General features: G+C 51.7%; 1 protein-coding gene across 2 annotated transcripts; it reads right to left on the bottom strand.

Moving 5' to 3' along the window:
* Positions 1-17806, bottom strand: LOC136947709 (centrosomal protein of 128 kDa). 2 transcript variants are annotated; one of them, XM_067241855.1, is made up of 24 exons: positions 17735-17806; positions 16846-17015; positions 16683-16769; positions 16246-16372; positions 15909-16033; positions 15240-15331; positions 14670-14742; positions 14167-14283; positions 13205-13291; positions 13038-13112; positions 12732-12864; positions 12506-12645; positions 11480-11767; positions 10155-10730; positions 8879-9043; positions 8151-8348; positions 7127-7186; positions 6255-6414; positions 4615-4664; positions 3530-3553; positions 2423-2500; positions 2225-2338; positions 1206-1314; positions 1-1019 (listed from the first exon to the last, which is right to left on the bottom strand). In XM_067241855.1, the coding sequence occupies exons 2-24, from the start codon at positions 16993-16995 to the stop codon at positions 925-927; spliced, it is 3123 nt and encodes a 1040-aa protein (XP_067097956.1). In that variant the 5' UTR covers positions 16996-17015; positions 17735-17806; the 3' UTR covers positions 1-924. The 2 variants fall into 2 exon arrangements, 1 of the variants encoding a protein (XP_067097956.1); XR_010877025.1 differs by lacking the exons at positions 1-1019; positions 3530-3553; positions 4615-4664.
* Positions 17807-18249: the final 443 nt, after the last annotated feature.

Genomic DNA, 18249 nt, shown 5'->3' with positions numbered 1-18249 from the left:
TGTCACAGAGGTTTTTATTATCACATATATTCTTTCTAAATGTCAATAGAAAATATACATCTTTAGTGCTTGTTGGCGATTCTTTAAAAAAACACTGCATACGGAATTTAAAGGACGAGGGACGATTATTCCCGACAGTAGAAAAAACAAAAACAAATGTTACAGCTGTGGTAAAAGCGTTTGGCTAGAAAGACAATTATTTGTCATTATTTGTTGAGCAAAATAGCGTAAATGCATGTACAAAGTTAAAAAAGCACCACAGTATTGCTAAAAACAAATATATAAACAGTCACTGTTAATTGCTTTAGATAACATAAAATGTTGGCATGATACTGTACAAACGACCAATAAAGAGGTAAACAGGAGACTTCAAACCGTGCTCTTTGTTAGGAACTGAAATGGTGAGCGATAAAAAAACAATTAAAGATTACATCGAATTTAGATTTCCAAATGCTGTAGGGGCATTTTGGCTTTCATTCCAGTGCTCCGTACACTCCAGGCCACACAGACATTCTTATTTTGCACATTCTGATAAACACACGCATAAACGTTCACACAAAAACTTCAGCAGCCGTCGTCGAGCCCCCCCCAGGCCTTACAGCACGTAAACCCTCCCAAGGTTACCTTGTTCTGCAGAGCAGCACGCAGCATCGCCTGTTCCCCTGGCTGCAGCCTTGTTGAGGTAGTCACCAAAGACTGCTGGGTCTTCTCTCCAGGCCCCTGGGTGCAGAGTAGCTGCCAGGTTCAGAGCAGGTGAGCACAGGCTGAGCAGGTGAGTAATGGACTGACTGGAGCACCATGTGTTGAGGAGCGTGGAGGGAACGTTTGCCCTCACGCTGGGTTGACTTCTTGGCTGTCCGCACCGTTTCCAGAGGTGTTTGTGTTGAGCACCGTGTGTGAGAGTTTAGCGAGGGCACGCTGGGTCTAGGTGCTGACGGAGTCCGACAGGCCGTTGACGGGGGTGCAGTGCTCTGGAGGGAGGCTGCCGGTCAGTTCTGATGACAGGAGGAGGGGAGGGGCTGAGGGGCGCCACAGAAAAACAACGTGTGTGTGTGAGTTTGTTGTGAGTGGTGTGTGTGTGTGGTATGTGAGTTTGGTGTGAAGAACAGGGTTTTACCAATAATAATAAATAGTAATACACGTACATAACAAACGCCTTTAACCACAGCAACGTACAGTTCAGGGGAAATGTGAACCTGACTCACAGGAAGTGTCCTGGCGCAGGGAGCTATGGAAGAAGTGGGTGGGGCCTCGTATGGTCGACGACATGGCAGCCAATCGGATGCTGCGAGAAGTGGCGTCCATTTTCTCATCCTGAAGGGAAGACGACAAAGATGTAGATCAGCGTCGCAAACGACCGACATCACAACACACTCACGCAGTCCCACGCACACACAACACATACACACCACACGCACACAGTCACACAACACGTACACACCACACAGTCTTACAACACAACAGCAAACAACATCTGTCCACCCTCCAGGAGGGGACTTGAGAGTGGATGTTCTGAAAGGTTCTTTAAGGGAACTGCGTGTTGAGGGCCAGGGCTACTGTGGTGAAACACACTGCTGCTCCTGCCAGCAATCAGACTTTCTAAAGACTTCCTTTCACTTCCTCTAAATAAACCCTAGGGTGGGTGGCTGCCATTAGGCTAATGCAATCACTGCTAAGCACTCGATGCAGGAGTCAATTGGAAACCCTCCTCAGCGATGTGCGAGATGGATGCCTGTTAAAAAGGGACTCTTATTTACAGAGGCGGAAGGGCTGGGGACTCTGGGTGTCAATCAACCGTCAACAACGTTGAGATGCTTCTGTGGGCCCCGGACCACCCAGAGATGAATACTGTGTTTGAGACAGATTGTCTCCCTTCATCCCCACCCTTCCCCCCCCCCCCCCCGAAATAAAGAGCGAGGGTTGCTTTGTAAGTTTGTGTGTTTTGGATTACCGCAAAGACTGCGGCCTGTGTTCAGAAGGGTTTTATTAGTTTCATTACTTGTATTATTGTTTTTATTGATTTTATGTAAGGCACCTTGAGCTGCAATTCTTGTATGAAATGTGCTATATAAATAAAGTCTTATTATTATTATTATTATAAACAACGCGTGTCACGCCTGCATAAAATACATTTCACAGCGCCCACTAATCGCGCCCCTCAGTTCACTAAAGCCTTGATTGGGTGAGTGTGAAATGGTGCTGGGGGGGGGGGGGGGGGGTGTACCCTATACTCCCGGATCTTGCGTTTTGATTCGTCCAGCTGGTGTTGAAGGTCTCCAACGATGTCCTTGTACTTCACATAGCACTCATCCACCACCTGCTTCTGGTGATGGGATTCCTGGGAGAAGGTGCGTTGCAGACATTAACTGACACAAAAGGGAGAATGTTACCGACACACCATGGAGGAGCTCTGCTCTCTTACCTCCAGGTCTCTGATGTTGTCCATCAGACACAGTTTCTCCGGGACAGACTCCAGGTGATTCAAAGCCACTCTGGTGCTCTGGAGGAGAACAGCTCCAGATGTTAGACACACACACACACACTCTCCTCCACACACTCACACTCTTACACGCAGATACTAGCACCTACACACACAAATTCTCCTTTCTTCGAATACTGCAATTTGTGTCAATCACTATACTGTAGGTAAGTGAAGTCTTTAAGGAAGTGAGAGTTTAGAGCTCTATACACCAGAATGTACTGTTCCTGCATAGTTCCTTCAAGAAACAAAGAGCTCCAATCAGAGGGCTGTAGAACTGACCAGAGGCCAGCTGTTTCACCCTGACTGACTCACTACAGGAGGGGAGGCTGAGCTATTAACCATTATTAATGCTTCAAACTGTACAATCACTCATGTGTGATTTGCTTGAGTGTTCCCATCAGTGTAGTCAGTATAAGTGATTAGAACCTATCCAAAAGAAGCAACAAGTGAAGTATAAAAACTTTATAGGCCTATGTTAGCTAGCCGGCTTCAGCAGTGCGGCAGCAGGGAAAAGTGGTGATGAGCGTGAGCTTGAACTGGTGATGCTGGGGTGACCGCGGGATGTTCCAGAGATGACGTGCTAAAAGGTTACTGGGAGTCACACACGCACGCACACACACCAGCCTCAGAGTGGGGGGAGGTGACACGAGGGGGGGGGGGGGGGTGGATGAGGATGGGAGCCAGGGCGACTGGCGTTTTCCCCGCTCGGGTGTTGAGTTAGGCCCTGGTGAGCGACCATCCTTAGACGGAACATGATTCGATGAGCTGACTCGATGATGATTAAATGATGGCCAGTGCTTCAACAGAAGCAATCACTCACTATCTCCCCTTCATTAATACGCTTCGTGGGTTTATATGAAACGTGTCGTGCAGTGCTCCAGGAAGGACTAGATTCATTACTACAAACCATCAACGTCTGACTTGTGAAATAGCTGGTGACCTTATAACCAACCATGGGCCCCTCTCGTATCCCAGCACGCCAGGGTGATATCAGACGTGATATTAGATCTTCCTCACTACGGTGGCTGAGCCAACAGATCCACTTACCTTCTCCAGCTCCAACACGCGCTCCTGGGGATACACAAGCAGCAGTTACATTTTACATTTACATTTAGTTATTTAGCAGACGCTCTTATCCAGAGCGACTTACAGTAAGTACAGGGACATTCCCCCCGAGGCAAGTAGGGTGAAGTGCCTTGCCCAAGGACACAACGTCAGTGGGCTTGACCGGGAATCGAACTGGCAACCTTCGGATTACTAGCCCGATTCCCTCACCGCTCAGCCACCTGACTTACTATACGTTCAGTCAGCCCGTCAGTCAGTCAGCGAGCGAGACTGAGAGGGAGTGAAATACTGAGACAGAGCAGGAGATGAGAGCCGTCTAAACACAACACTTTCATCCCCCTCTCTCATCCCCCTCTCATCCCACTCGCTCTCATCCCCCTCTCTCTCTAATCCCACTCTCTCATCTCCCTCTCTCATTCCCCTCTTTCATCTCCCTCTCTCATTCCCCTCATCCCACTTCCTCTCATCCCCCTCTCTCTCATCCCCCCCTCTCTCATCCCCCTCTAAAGCACTGTTCGGTCTAACAATGTGTAAATGAGGCTGTGCTTTTTATATGCCACTCCAACACACACCTGCTAGATTGTTCTCCATTTCTCTTCTCCATAACTCCCCTTCCTGATGGTGGTGGCTGTGGAGTGTGTGTGTGTGTGTATAAATGTGTGTATGTATAAATGTGTGTGTGTGTGTACATGGACGAAGCGGGGCCCATCTGTGACAGTGCGTCTGCACCTGCCAGCGTTTGTCTGTAATGAATCAGCCCCCTCAGACCAGACGACGTTTTAATTAAGAGGGATGAGAGCGCTGCGAGTCTACCACACCCCCCACACACTCAGTTATACACACACACCCCCACACACACTCAGTTATACACACACACACACCCCCCACACACTCAGTTATACACACACACACCCCCACACACACTCAGTTATACACACACACCCCCCCACACACATACTCAGTTATACACACACACACACACTCAGTTATACACACACACACACACACTCAGTTATACACCCCCTCACACACAGCAGAGGGGTATTTGGGTGTGTTGATGTGCCTACCTGTAGACTCCTCATCTCCTCCTCCCTCCTGAGGTTCTTCTCCAGGAGCTCTGTGATGAGACAACACCAGTGAGAGCTGAGACCTGCACTGCTTGCTGTGTATGATGAGTTTATGTGTGTGTTTCTGGGTGTGTGTCTGAGCGCGCGCGAGTGTGTGTGGTGCGTCTGAGCACAAACCTACAGCAAACACACCATCACTCATGAAACCAATCTGAGACCACCTGGCCGTAACAGTGTTCCAGCCATCATCCCCCACACTGCCCTCAGCCCCGCCCAGCTGAGCGCTGGCCCAGACCTGTGCACCCACACTGAGACCCCGGGTCCCTCCTGCTCCCTCCCACAGAGCTGGGGAGGAGCGGAGGCGTAGGAGAGGGGGGGAAGTGGGTAGGGAGAGAGGGGGAGAGAGGAGGTGACGGATGTATATATCTGGAGGGGAAGGGAGGTGGAGAGGTGGGGAGAGGTGTGTGTGGTGGGGGGGGAGGTGGAGAGGTGTGTGTGTGTGGGGGGGGGTGGAGAGGTGTGTGTGTGTGGGGGGGGGGGGTGGAGAGGTGTGGAGGGGGAGGGGAGGTAGCAAAATAGCACAGCCTTGTGCTCTCTTGTGCTCCCCACATTTAATATTCCATCACCAGTGGAGGACTGCTTCTCTACCTCCCTCCTGTCTTGTCTGAGTGGGTTGGGGGGGTTGGGGGTCGGAGGGATAAGGGGGAACTCCCTCATCCCCCCCGACCCCAACACCCTTCAGCCAAGACACACCACCTCAGGAATACTCAAACAGCTGCCACTCTCGTGATCACAGCTCACAGGCCTCGGCTCAGCGCTCTAGCGCCGCTCTGAAGGCCGGGGGAAGTGTGCTGGAGCTCCCCCTGGTGGCAGAGGGTGCCAACCACCTCCTGACACCATCTGTCCCCGTCAAAGGGCGGAGATAACGAGGCATGGTCTCACACCCATCAGGGCTCACCTCCAGCCTGGGGCAAGTTTCTAAACTCCGCTCTGAACACAAAGCTGATTCTCTCTATTTCTCTGTCTGCCTCAGTTTTTATGTCTCTGAATATGCAACTTCAATTAGACTCTAAGCTCTCTTAGGATTGTTTGTGTGAATCCTGCTGAACCCTACCTAGCCTCGTCCACCTCGTTAAGAGTCATTATGTGGATATTCAACACAGGGAGATGGGCTGTCCTTCACCAGGCACGGACGGCCAGGAGATAAGAGGGCTGCACACACACAGCTTGCAACGACACACACACACACAGCTTGCAAACACACACACAGCTTTCAAACACACACACACACACAGCTTTCAAACACACATACACACAGCGTACACACACACGATCCAATTAGCTAGCAACCAACTGGACTGTTGACCTGTAAAATAACAAGGTACTTTGTGATCCAACATAAATCAGTCTGGTCCATACTCCCCTCCTCATCCTCATTACAACATACATGTAAACAAGACGGATGCACACGCAGCCTCCACTGGTGGAGAGGAAACTTCCAGAAGGTTGGAAAGTGCAAGCATATATATTGTACGTATATATATTTACACACATATAACCCATGTGAGGTCCAGGTGCCTGTCTCCTCTGTGTTTAATGAGACTAGCAGCTTCTGTGTGTGTGTGTGTGTGTGTGTGTACCGGTCTTCTCGGACTGCAGGGACAGCAGCTTGCTCTCCTGCATCTCCAGGCGCTGCAGCAGGGTGAGGTGGTCAGAGTCTCTGGTCTGGATCTGTCTCCTCATCCTCCTCTCTGCTGCCCCGCGCTCACACACCTCCCCACACAGCCAGCGCAGCTTCGCCTGACACACACACACAACCACACACACACACACACACAACCACACACAACCACACACACACACACACAACCACACACAACCACACACAACCACACACACACACACACACAACCACACACAACCACACACACACACACACACACCCACACACACACACACACCCACACACACACACACAACCACACACACACACACACACCCACACACACACACACCCACACACACACACACAACCACACACACACACACACACACAACCCCCCCCACACACACACACAACCACACACACACACACAACCACACACACACACAACCACACACACACACACACACCCACACACACACACACCCCCACACACACACACAACCACACACACACACACCCCCACACACACACACAACCACACACACACACACACACCCACACACACACACACCCCCACACACACACACAACCACACACACACAACCACACACACACACACACACACACCCCCACACACACACACAACCACACACACACACACACACACCCACACACACACACACCCCCACACACACACACAACCACACACACACACACAAACACACACACAACCCCCCCCACACACACACACAACCACACACAACCACACACAGGTGAAGTTACACAGGTGCACGCACGGGGGTCACATCCATTGTTAAGGACACACACACACACAGAGTACACTACCTTGGTGTCAGCCAGCCAGCGGTGGGGGTCTCTGAGGAGTCCAGGGCTGCTCGGTAAGATCTGGGAACAAGGTAGAAGCACGTTCTTATGAAGGGAGGGCCTGTTAACACCTTCCCATAGCAAAGATGCAGCCACGGTGAGAACGAACACTTTGCTGACAAAAACGTCAAAACTCCCCAGAAATCACACGCCTCCCAGCTCCCTAAACTGGTATGAGGGAGTTACAAAATGCCCGATTTACAGCGACTTCACACAAACAAGCGCTTTGAGAGAGAGAGGGGGAGAGAGAGAGAGACAGAGAGAGAGACAGAGAGAGCGAGGAGATATCTCTGTCACATTAAAGAGAGCCTCCCCCCCAGACTAGGTTCTCTGCTGTCAGCACCAACACAGTGTGACACTCTACACTGCTGACACAGGGTGGGAGGCTCGGTGTGTGTGTGTGCGTGTTTGGGTCTGTGTGTTAGGAAGTGTGTGCGTGCGTGTCTTCGTGTCTCTTGTTATGCAAGTGTGTATGTGTGTGCGTTTATGATTAGAACTGTGACTGTGAATAATGGAATAATGCTATTTTTTGGGAGTCGGGGGCGACTCCCTAAAACCTGCTGGAAGATAAACAGGTGTGTGACAACAGCAGCCTTAGAGACAGAGTAGGAAGCTGTTGACAGTCCCAACCAAGGAGCCAAGCACACACCCACACAAACACACACACACACACACACACACACACACAGAGAGCCGTGTTAAGATGCAGCGTGTATGTGTACCCTGTGTGTGTGTGAGTCTGCAGCACTTTCTCTCCTCTCTGAGAGGGGAAGTGAGAGGTGAAGAGTAGAGTTCCTCCGACTCATACTGATCTCTCATTAGGCCAGTCACAGCCAGTCTGACTTCCCTCCAGGGCTGATTACACCTGAGCATGCTAGCCTCACTAGGCTGGCTTGAATCACTAGGCTGCTGGCTGGCTAACCTGCGCAGACTGTGCGTGTGCAGGTGTGTGTGTGTGTGTGTGTACAAGTGTGTGTGTGTGTACCTGTAGTCTGTCTGGGGTGTCCTTGCCCAGGGCTCTGCAGGCAGCATCTACCTCGCCCCCTGCTGTGCTGAGGACCGACTCCTGCTCTGCCAGCACGCCACGCAGCCTCTCCTCCAGCCCCGCCCTCGCCTCCTCCAGCCCCGCCCTCGCCTCCTCCGACACACGTCGACGCTCCGCCTCCGAGGCAGACCATCGCACCTGGGGCACAGAGGAGACAGGGGGAGCATAGAGGAGACACGGGGGGCAGTGGCAGAATATCAGAAAAGGAACAAGAGAAGGACAGACAAACGTAGACAGGCAGACAGACAGACAGGCAGGCAGAAAGGCAGACAGAGACAGGCAGACAGACAGACAGGCAGGCAGGCAGGCAGGCAGGCAGGCAGGCAGATCCTATAACAGCAGGTTCATCCAGTCCCAGATAACCAGCTCCAGTGTGATCTCTCGCCTGCCTCAGAGAGTCATCTCTCCTGGCTGTCAGGCCGGCGGGTGTCCATCCAGCCAGGACCAGAGGACGTGTCATATCAGACATCATTACCTGGCCATTACCCAGCAGCAGTACAGCAGGGGTGCTACCATAGTAACGAGCCTACCGTCCATCCATCCTGCTGTCAGACAGCTGTGATGAGCGAGGGGTTAGCTCTGTAAACTCTGTAATGCACAGCCCGCGTAGGGACCAGCACATGCCACACCTGTCAGGAGGAGTTCATCGACGTCGTTAAGTGACTCACTTTTTCATCCACTTCCTGTTTGAGCTGCTGGTATTTCCTGTGGAGGATGCGGTTGGCTTCCTCGGAGCTGGCCAGCTGCTGGGTCAGCTTGTCACACTCGGCCTTCATCCTGTCTAGCTTCACACACAGCGCCCTCTGCAGCTCCTGAGACGCCCCTGCACCCGCCTGAGAGAGGGGGGGGGACACAGACAGGTGAGGGGGCGGAGAGAGAGAGAAGGGGGGGGGGATGAGAGCAGAGAGACAGAGAGGGAAAGGACAAGGCATGGACAGACAGAGGAGAGAAAGAGGAGAGGAGAGAGAAAGAGGAGAGAGAAAGGCACAGCCGTCATTTGGCACAGCCGATTCCCGGCCGTGCCAAATGACGTTGTGTCCTTGGGCAAGGCACTTCACACTACTTTCCTCGGGGGGAATGTCCCTGTACTTACTGTAAGTCGCTCTGGATAAGAGCGTCTGATAAATGACTAAATGTAAATGAGAAAGAGTGAAAGAGGGATTTGGAGAGATACAGGGAGAGAGAGACCAGAGAGCTCAGACACACCCACACACACACAGAGAGAGACAGAGAGCTCATCATGTTTAAAAGGGGCACAGTTCAAACAGATTGGGCGGGTAGCTACTCAAGCCCATATCCCCAGGCCCTCGTCCCAGACCCTTTCCTCATCAGCTCTTTGCGATGATACCATTAGAGTGAGTGATGCCAGATGATAGGAACATCAGGGTGAGCTAATGGCCAGCGACAAGACTGGGGCATGTCTACGAGCTCCATCCTGTCTGCCAGACAAAGGATGCAACAGAGGGAGGGAGGGAGCGAGCGAAGAGAGCAGAGCACAGCCAGCCTCCCATCACACTGGACACTGACGGCCAGTCTCCAATCAACGGATAAACTGATGAGACACTTAAGAAAGGAGAAATGCTGAAATTAGCAGCTGAATATATACTAGTGGAGCCAAGCCTGCAGAGGCAGGCAGGCAGGCAGGGAGGGATAGAAGGTTCTGGACTGGTGAGTCCTCACTACAGGGGATACAATAAGTGGGTGCTGTCATGGCTGGCTAAAACACCAGCAGCTCAAATACTCTACCACTACTGAGCTATCCCCACCCAGTATATGGGGAAAGTCAAAACATAGTTCCAGTCTAGATGAATCATGACATACTGGTCACAGACTGGTTGTAAACAGTATGTGTGTGTACGCATGTGTGTGTGTGTCCAGTATGTGAGTAAACAGTGAATGAGTGTGTGCACATTTCCTGTGTGCACGTGTGTGACGGCGTGGTACCTTCATCTCCAGGAGCTGCGCTTCAGTCTGCTCCAGCCTGCTCCTGCCCTCCTGGGCCGCAGCCTTCACCCCCGCCAGCTCCCTCTGGTGCTCCTGCCTGTCCTGCTCCAGACGCCCCCCCAGCGAGGCGCTCTGCTCCCGGGCCTGGCTCAGGCTCACCTGCAGCTCTGCGCTGGCTCTCTGGAGCTCCCTCCTGGAGGCCTCCTCCTCAGCCAGCCTGGACGCCAGCTGAGCCCGGCTGGCTCGCAGCTCCGTCAGGGCGGCCTGCAGCTCCTCCTGGTCCCCCTGGTTCCTCCGGGCCTGGGCCTCCAGCGCCTCCTCCAGCCTCTGGTTCTCCTGGCGCAGGCGGGCCTGGCGCTGGGCCTCCTCCTCCCTGGCCTCCCTGGCCTCCAGCAGCTCCTGCTCCAGGCCCAGGCGGCGGCCTCGCGTCTCCGACAGCTGCACCTCCTTCTGGTGCAGCTCCTCCTCGCGCTGGGCCAGGCGGGAGAGGGCCTCGGCCAGCTCCCTCCTCACCCCCTCCGCCTGCTGGGACGCAGCCCTCACCTGGGCCAGGGAGCCCTCCCTCTCCTCACACACCTGGGAGGAGGAAGGAGGAGAGAGGGATGGATGGATGGAGAGAGGTAAGAGGAAGAAGACAGGCAGAAGAGGGCGGGAGAGAAGAGAAAAACAGAGAGGAGAAAAAGGATGATGGAGAAAGAGGGCGGATCAGAGACTCGGAGATACGGGAGAAGGGTGAGTAGGTCAGAGGGGGAAGGGGAGCCCGATATGGAAACTACAAACAGAGCCTGGCTGTAGATAAAGGACACGACCAGCCTGTTCAGGCCTGATTGGCTCTCCTCCCCTCAGGTGAAGCAGGCTGTTGTGTGGAAGCCACCGGAACACCAAGGCTTTGTTAGAGCTCAGCTTCTAATCATTTAATTGAGCCTTTAATTCAGCAATGTGGTTTGTGAGCGGCGCTGGCATTAATTCGCCTCACGTAGTCAGAGCCAGGTGGGAACTATCAGCTGCTGCCAATGAGGAGGATGAAGAGGAGGTGAAGGAGGAAGGTGATTACTTCTGAGGTGAGTGACTACACACATGTGCGAGGTGACTTTCAACTTCAGGAAAGACTGAGTCATGCTCGAAAGTAGGCCAGGGACGCAGGAACAGCAAGCCCTGCTTCTGGTTAGTGTCTGGAGGTATAACGAACCAAGTGTGTTCTCTAACCAGGTGTGTGTGTGGACCTTAGAGGGTGACCCTCTCTACCCCCTGAGCTCCACTGGCCCTCCACTCTGCTCACTCCCCCCCTGTCCTACGACGAAGGCCGGCCGCCCCAGCTCTCTGACCTGCTTGGCCTTGTCAGCGTCCAGTCGGGCCTGCGTCCGGGCCTCCTCCAGCTCCCCCTGCAGCCTCCGGGCCCGCGCCCTCCACTGGCGGACGGCCTCCTGCGCCCGGGCCCTCAGCTGCTCCCTGCTGCGGACGCTCTCCTCCAGCTGGCCCTCGGCCTCCTCCGCCCGCTGGGCCGCCCGCGCCCTCTCGGCCGCGCACGCCTCCGAGCGCGCCTGGATGTCCTTCAGCTGCTGCAGCATGGAGAGCTGCTGGTGCTCCCGACGAGACAGGTCTGAGGACAGAGCCTGGGGGGGGGGGGGGAGAGGTAAATGGAGACGGAAAAAGAACGAGAGACACACACAAAGACAGATGGGGATGTCTGGTATAAAGGGGGAACAAGAGACTCTACTTTCAGAACACAACGCGGTGTGCTCAAAGGCCCGCTCTCTCTCTTTCAAACCCACAACTTTGCCGCTGCTCCTTTGTTGTGTGACTAAGAACTCATTTCAACCCGGGTTGAATCAAAGGCTGCCTCCAGAGCCAGATCCAACACAAACACTCGTTTTGTGTCTTGCCTCCAGTTTGAACTTCCACGCATTTCACTTCCCGCTGAATTGAAAACTCCAAGACTCAAAGAAGCGAGAGGCGTCGCTGACATTAATAAACATTTCTGCAACAACGTCTTTATTTGAACCCCAGGTCCCCCAGCTCTGCAGCGTTGTGTGAGGACTATCTTGAGAGGTGACAGATCTTGAGTAGCACGCCTCTGATCAGCCCTCAACTGAGCTGACACATTCAGGAAGAGGAAGTGACACGAGGCTCGAACACCTGAGGCTCACAACCTGGTCTCCACCTTGGAAGCCTCGCACGCACTTACTTACCTGAGCACAAACACACACACACACACATCAAGCGTGACGCATTCACAGACACCCAAACGACGCTCGTTTGCACACTGCCCCCACGCACTGACACACACATAGCTACACACACACACACACACACTCACACAGACTGACACCAAGACGCACACACACACACACCTCGACCTGCGTGCAGAGCAGAAGTCTGTCCCCCTCCTTGCGCTCCAGGCTCGTCTTCAGCTCCTCCAGCTCTCTAAGGGCCGACGTTCTGCTGAGCTGCCCTCGCAGCGCCTGCACCTCCCGCTCCAGCTCCAACACGTCTGCACACACACACGTCACACACACACACGTCACACAACACACACACACACATCAGACAAGACCCGCTCACTGTCTAACTCAGTACCTGGGCCCAGGTCTCGTGCCCTGCTGTCCCTGGGCAGGTGGCCTCTGGGCTGGGTGGAGGGCTGGGTCGCCCCCCTCTGCTGCTCCAGCCTCTCCTTCTCCAGCCTCAGAAGCTGCTCACGCAAGTCCTCCACCTGGACACACAGCACCAGGGGCAGAGGGTTACCCACACACACACACACACAACACAGGAACATGACACACACACTAGCATGAGCACAACACATACTCAAGCATAACACACACACACACACCTCAGACCAACACACACACTCACTGACACTCACACTGATACACAGACACACACCTGTTGTAGTAGGGTATTCCTGCCTCCCTCTGATTGGTCCAGCTGCTTCCTGGCTCTCTCCAGCTCCTGCTCCAACTGGGGGTCAGATAGCATGTCAGGTGACATGTCTTGTATACTGTACTCTTCTGACTCACGCACACTTCTTGCGTCCTGTTCCAGCCGCTCACCTTGGTCTTGTCAGCCTCTGAGCTGAGGAGTCTGATCTTAACCACCTCCTCACTCTCCATAACCCGAGCCTCTCGCCTCCTCAGGGCCTGCACCAGACACAGACACACACTCAGTCAGTGCCTTCCTTTAGCACTCGTTCTGATCCCATCAGGGCTCTGAGCTGGGGGTGAGAGTGATGCTGAACAGTCTCCTTTCCTCACCCCCCCCCCTTCCAGGACCTCATGGTGGATTTGTACCAGCTCTAAACAAACCCTCCTACTCACTCTGTACAGGCTTAGAGACTCATCACTGCATCTGCCAGCCAGAGAAAGAGGGAGACAGAGAGAGGGAGGGAGAGGGAGAGAAACTTCCACTACCCCAAATGAGTCATCATCCTCATTCCCTCCCATGAGCAGAGCCAGCAGACTAATACCAGCGCCCCTCCCAGCACCTCCCCCACCCCCTACCCTTTTTACAGCAAAACTGATTTACTTCCTCTTCGTTTCATTCCCCTGTTTACTTACTCCTTAATTTGGGAACAAATACATTATTTCCCATAAGCAGAGGCCCATTGGCTTCTCATTAGGGCACTGAGGAGGAGAGACATACAAATGAAGCTTCTCTTATCTGAGCCTGTTCTCTGTGCTAAGGAGAGAGAGAGAGAGCGTGTAAGAGAGAGAGAGAGAGAGAGAGCGAGAGAGAGCGAGAGAGAGCGAGAGCCAGTGGTTGGGCCCACCACAGCTGAAGACTGCCCCCTTGTGGAAGAGGCCTGTGCTGATCAGGTGATGAGGACCAGTGGGTTAGGTGAGGTAGCTCTTTGTCATTTGTAGTGAGGTAACCTACATGAAGACCTGGAGGAGCTGTTTGGGAGGGTGAGAAGGAGGGAGGGATGGGAATGAGGGAGGGAGGGATGGGAATGAGGGAGGGAAGGAAGGGAATGAGGGAGGGAGGGATGGGAATGAGGGAGGGAGGGATGCGTCACCTCCTGCAGTTCTTCAGACGTGCTCCCCCGTGCCTCCGGTCGTCTCTCTGCGCTCGGTCGCTCCGCACGCATCTCTCTCTCCATCTCCTGCAGTCGCTGCTCCACTCGGCTCGACACCTGTAGAGGGAGAGGTAGAGGGAGCGAGGGATAGAGGGTGAGACAGAGGGGGAGAGAGAGAGAAACAGGCGGACATGGGCGGGTGAGAGGGAGAGATGGAGGCACGTACACAGGAGACAGGAGAAATGTTAACAGTGTTAAAAAAGACAGTGTTCATCTGAGATAAGTATTCACCTGGAGATATGTATTCATGATCATGAGGGAAGTGTCAAATGTGAACATGTATAATGTATATGATATAGAACAGTGCCTAGTAGTTGAGATGTTATGTTTGCACTCAGCACATGAAATATGATTTTGGCTTTTTGCACTATTGATGGATTGGATAAAGTGTACCATAAAGTGGTAAATGAATAACATGTAAGCATGCGATCTTCTCAGCTCACCAGATCCTGCTTCTGTGAAGCCGTAAGATGCTCTGCCAGATTCTCCAACGCTCGCCTGGTGTCAACATCCGACCTTAAAAACCAAATAAATGAGACAAGACAAAGAGAAACCATTGGGCTCGTAAACTATCAGCATCAGAGTAACTAGCATTAACTACCAAATAAAGTGCCGTTGCCAAAGACAAATATTTAGTTGTTATTAAAGTGTTTGATTTTATAATCGATCTCCTACTCATAATACTTCAGCATCAGAGATTGGCTCTAAGGCACCATCACTGAAAAGCAAACGTCAACACCAGGTCAAAGGCTCGGCTGCCAGGCTAGGCTGCAAGGCTAGGCTGCAAGGCTAGGCTGCCAGGCTAGGCTGCCAGGCTAGGCTGCCAGGCTCGGCTGCCAGGCTAGGCTGCCAGGCTAGGCTGCAAGGCTAGGCTGCCAGGCTAGGCTGCCAGGCTAGGCTGCCAGGCTCGGCTGCCAGGCTAGGCTGCCAGGCTAGGCTGCCAGGCTAGGCTGCCAGGCTAGACTGCAAGGCTAGGCTGCAAGGCTAGGCTGCCAGGCCCCGGAGCTCTCTACCTGGTCCTCCTGAGGACCTCTGTGTCCAGGTCGCCGCCCAGACGGATCTGGTCGCTGCGCAGGTCTCTGAGGGACTGGTGCAGAGTGTGGATCTGGAGACAGGACACACACACACACTCATGACTAGGAGGGCTGTGGGAGAACGTAAAGGGCCCTTGCTGTTAACCACAGGGAGTGTGGATCTGGACATGAAGGGGGACGCAGATACATGACTTCAATGTATCCGAGCCGTGACAACAGGTTTACTGAGGTTCACACCTAATATTGTCTGGTTATTATTGACCTGCTCCCAATATTAAAAAAATCCCAGAGCTATAATTTACAGGCCTGCGAGGATGTGGGAGAAAAATAAGGATTTAGAATTTTAATGTTAATCCCGATCAGAAAATCAATTATTCACAGGGGACACAAGGATATGAACTATATTTTTTTACTACTAACCAAGTACTCCAAACTTTGTCTGAATGCCACACTGTTATGTAGTCACTGCACCATCTAGAGGAATAGTTGTGTATCTACACTCCCCTACATGAGCACTGTGGCTCCAGGGATTTATTAGATAGATAATACATGAACAAAGAGTACATAGAGTATACGTATACATACATACAATACATGAGATATATTCATCCCCTAGCTAAGACCGTCTGAAGGAGAGAGCACACTCACATCCTCTCCGGCCAGTCTGGGAGAACAGAAGCGCACCGTGGCTGACCGGGATCGCCTCCTGCCCCCGGCCGACTCCGAGCTCCCATAATCCTTCAGGGGAGAGGTCGGGTAGAAACGCTGGCCTTCTGCAAAGGAGTATTTTCCCCTCATTATGCATTTGACTTAAATTCTGGACCTCTGGCAGTGAAGGGGAGGGGTTGTTGGAACTACACAACCCCCCCCCCCCTGTCTACAGGCCTGTTTGCCCAGATTAAAGCTTGAACTAGTGAAGTACAAGCACTACAGGCCAACAGATGTAGAGGTGTACAGGTATCTAGGACTGATTCCAGGGCCTGACCTGAGGAGTTTCCCCCCTCCAGATCGCTGGTGTGCAGGGTTGACCCTGAGGCGCTGGGAGCTCGGCTGGGCCTTCTCTGCCTCTGGCTCTGGAGCTGCAGAATGGACTCCTCCAGGTCCTCCCTCAACTTGGACCGAGAGGAGAGAGATGGTGAGGAGGACCAGAGAGAGTGTAAGAGAAAGAGAGAGGGGTGGGGTGGAGAGAGTGTGAGAGGGAGTGAGAAGGAGATGGAGAGAGGGAAAAAAGAGTGCAAGAGAAGTGGGAGGGAGAGAGAGAGTGAAAGGAGTGGGAGGGAGAGAGGGACAGAAAGTGTCATTTTGAGTAATAGAGCTAGGAGATTCATAAAATAAATTCATAAACAAAAGTGTGAGAATGTGAGCTGGGGTGACATTACAGTATGTATGGTTGCAGGGTTCTCATTTACTTATTCTACCCACCGTTGCCATGGCTTCTGCCTGGTCATCTGTATGTTCTCTGTACTCGCCCAGCATACGATCAACTTTGTTCAAGTTTCTACTTGTATCCTGAAAAATAAAATGGCTATTAGGGGGGGATGGAACAGCTTGACAGCTATAGACATGGATATGAAGATAGGGGAACCTGTAAAGTGCTTGTCAATGTGTTGATTTTCTCGGAGATGACTGCATCGGTCTCGGTTCTGTCTCGTCTGGCTCTCGGGCGTGATTCTCTCCCCCGGGATCGAACCCGTCTCGTCCTTTGAAAGCTGTCCGATTCGCTGGATGATTCCATTGTTTTGGACCGGGGAAGTCCTTGTCAGCGGAAAAAAATGATTAGATTTACAAGTCTCGTTATTAGTCTAAGCTGTGATTTAATCAGATTATCGTTTGTTTACATGGCATGGCCCACGCGAAAGCTCATTTAAAGCAGACTTTGTTGTAGCTATGATGATAACGTCGCTATGATACATACGATTGGGTTAGCACTATATATACTTTGGGTTCTAGTGTCACGTAGTAATAGTATCTGATTTGTTTCGGGATTCAATCTGACTCTCACTTTATCAGTGAAGCTTGTTAGACAAGCTAACTACTGTACTCTAGCTAGAAAACGAAGAAAACTACTGTAAGAGCTGACCTTGTTTGATAACGTTGCTATGATGCTCAGTTCTGTAGCTACCTAATCGATGGTGTGAGGTTTGTTTATTATTTTGCTATTAAATCTAGCTAACTACAGTATAGAACACACCCCAGCCAACAAGTTATCAAACAAATGGACATAGATAGCTCTAATAGGCTAATCCGACAAGCCAGCTACTTAACGTTCACAAGTAAACCGAACTGAACTCCAAGCAACAGGTTTGCTAGCACTAGCTAGCCAGCTAACACTGTTACTAGCAACAAGTTTGTTCAGGCTTGCAATCTCTAGTAGTACTAAGATGAGTGGTTAATTAATTGGAAAGACAATTCAGGGATTCACTTTAAGACAAAAATACAATACATGCTTAATGTGCGCCATCTGCTTCACTTACCAGTACGGATTTACTACATCAAAACCTATTGCGGGTCACTTTACCAAGAAGTGACAACTGAAGATGTTCAACTAGCTTCTCTCTGCTATGGCAACTTGAACTGACCGCCTTTGAACAGGAAGACAACAAACCAGAAAATTGTAGCTAACGTGATGGGAATTGTAGTTTTCTGAAGAATAGGAGTACTTGAATTTGTTTCTCTTGAAAACTACATTGTCCAAAGCTTCAGTGATAGAAATAATATATTGCGCCACCTCTGCCGCTCTTCTTTACAATGTAACTAATCAGAAAAAGAAATTGATCAAAGTCGAGATCGTTGGCCAGCCTTAAATTATCTTTGGTCAGTCACAAAAAAATATGACAAACAAGAAAATAATTCTAACAATAATTTTCACAATGACTATTAAAACTTACAGATATCACATCATACAATTGGGTGTATTTGAAAAAATAGTGTATCTTCCATTCAGTTATTATGAAGGCTACTCTGTGAAAAAGCTTCGATGAGTTTGGTA

Source organism: Osmerus mordax, chromosome 8, assembly GCF_038355195.1.
Source record: "Osmerus mordax isolate fOsmMor3 chromosome 8, fOsmMor3.pri, whole genome shotgun sequence".
In the NCBI taxonomy this organism is placed as follows: domain Eukaryota; kingdom Metazoa; phylum Chordata; class Actinopteri; order Osmeriformes; family Osmeridae; genus Osmerus; species Osmerus mordax.
This window is presented reverse-complemented; position numbering and strand designations above follow the sequence as displayed.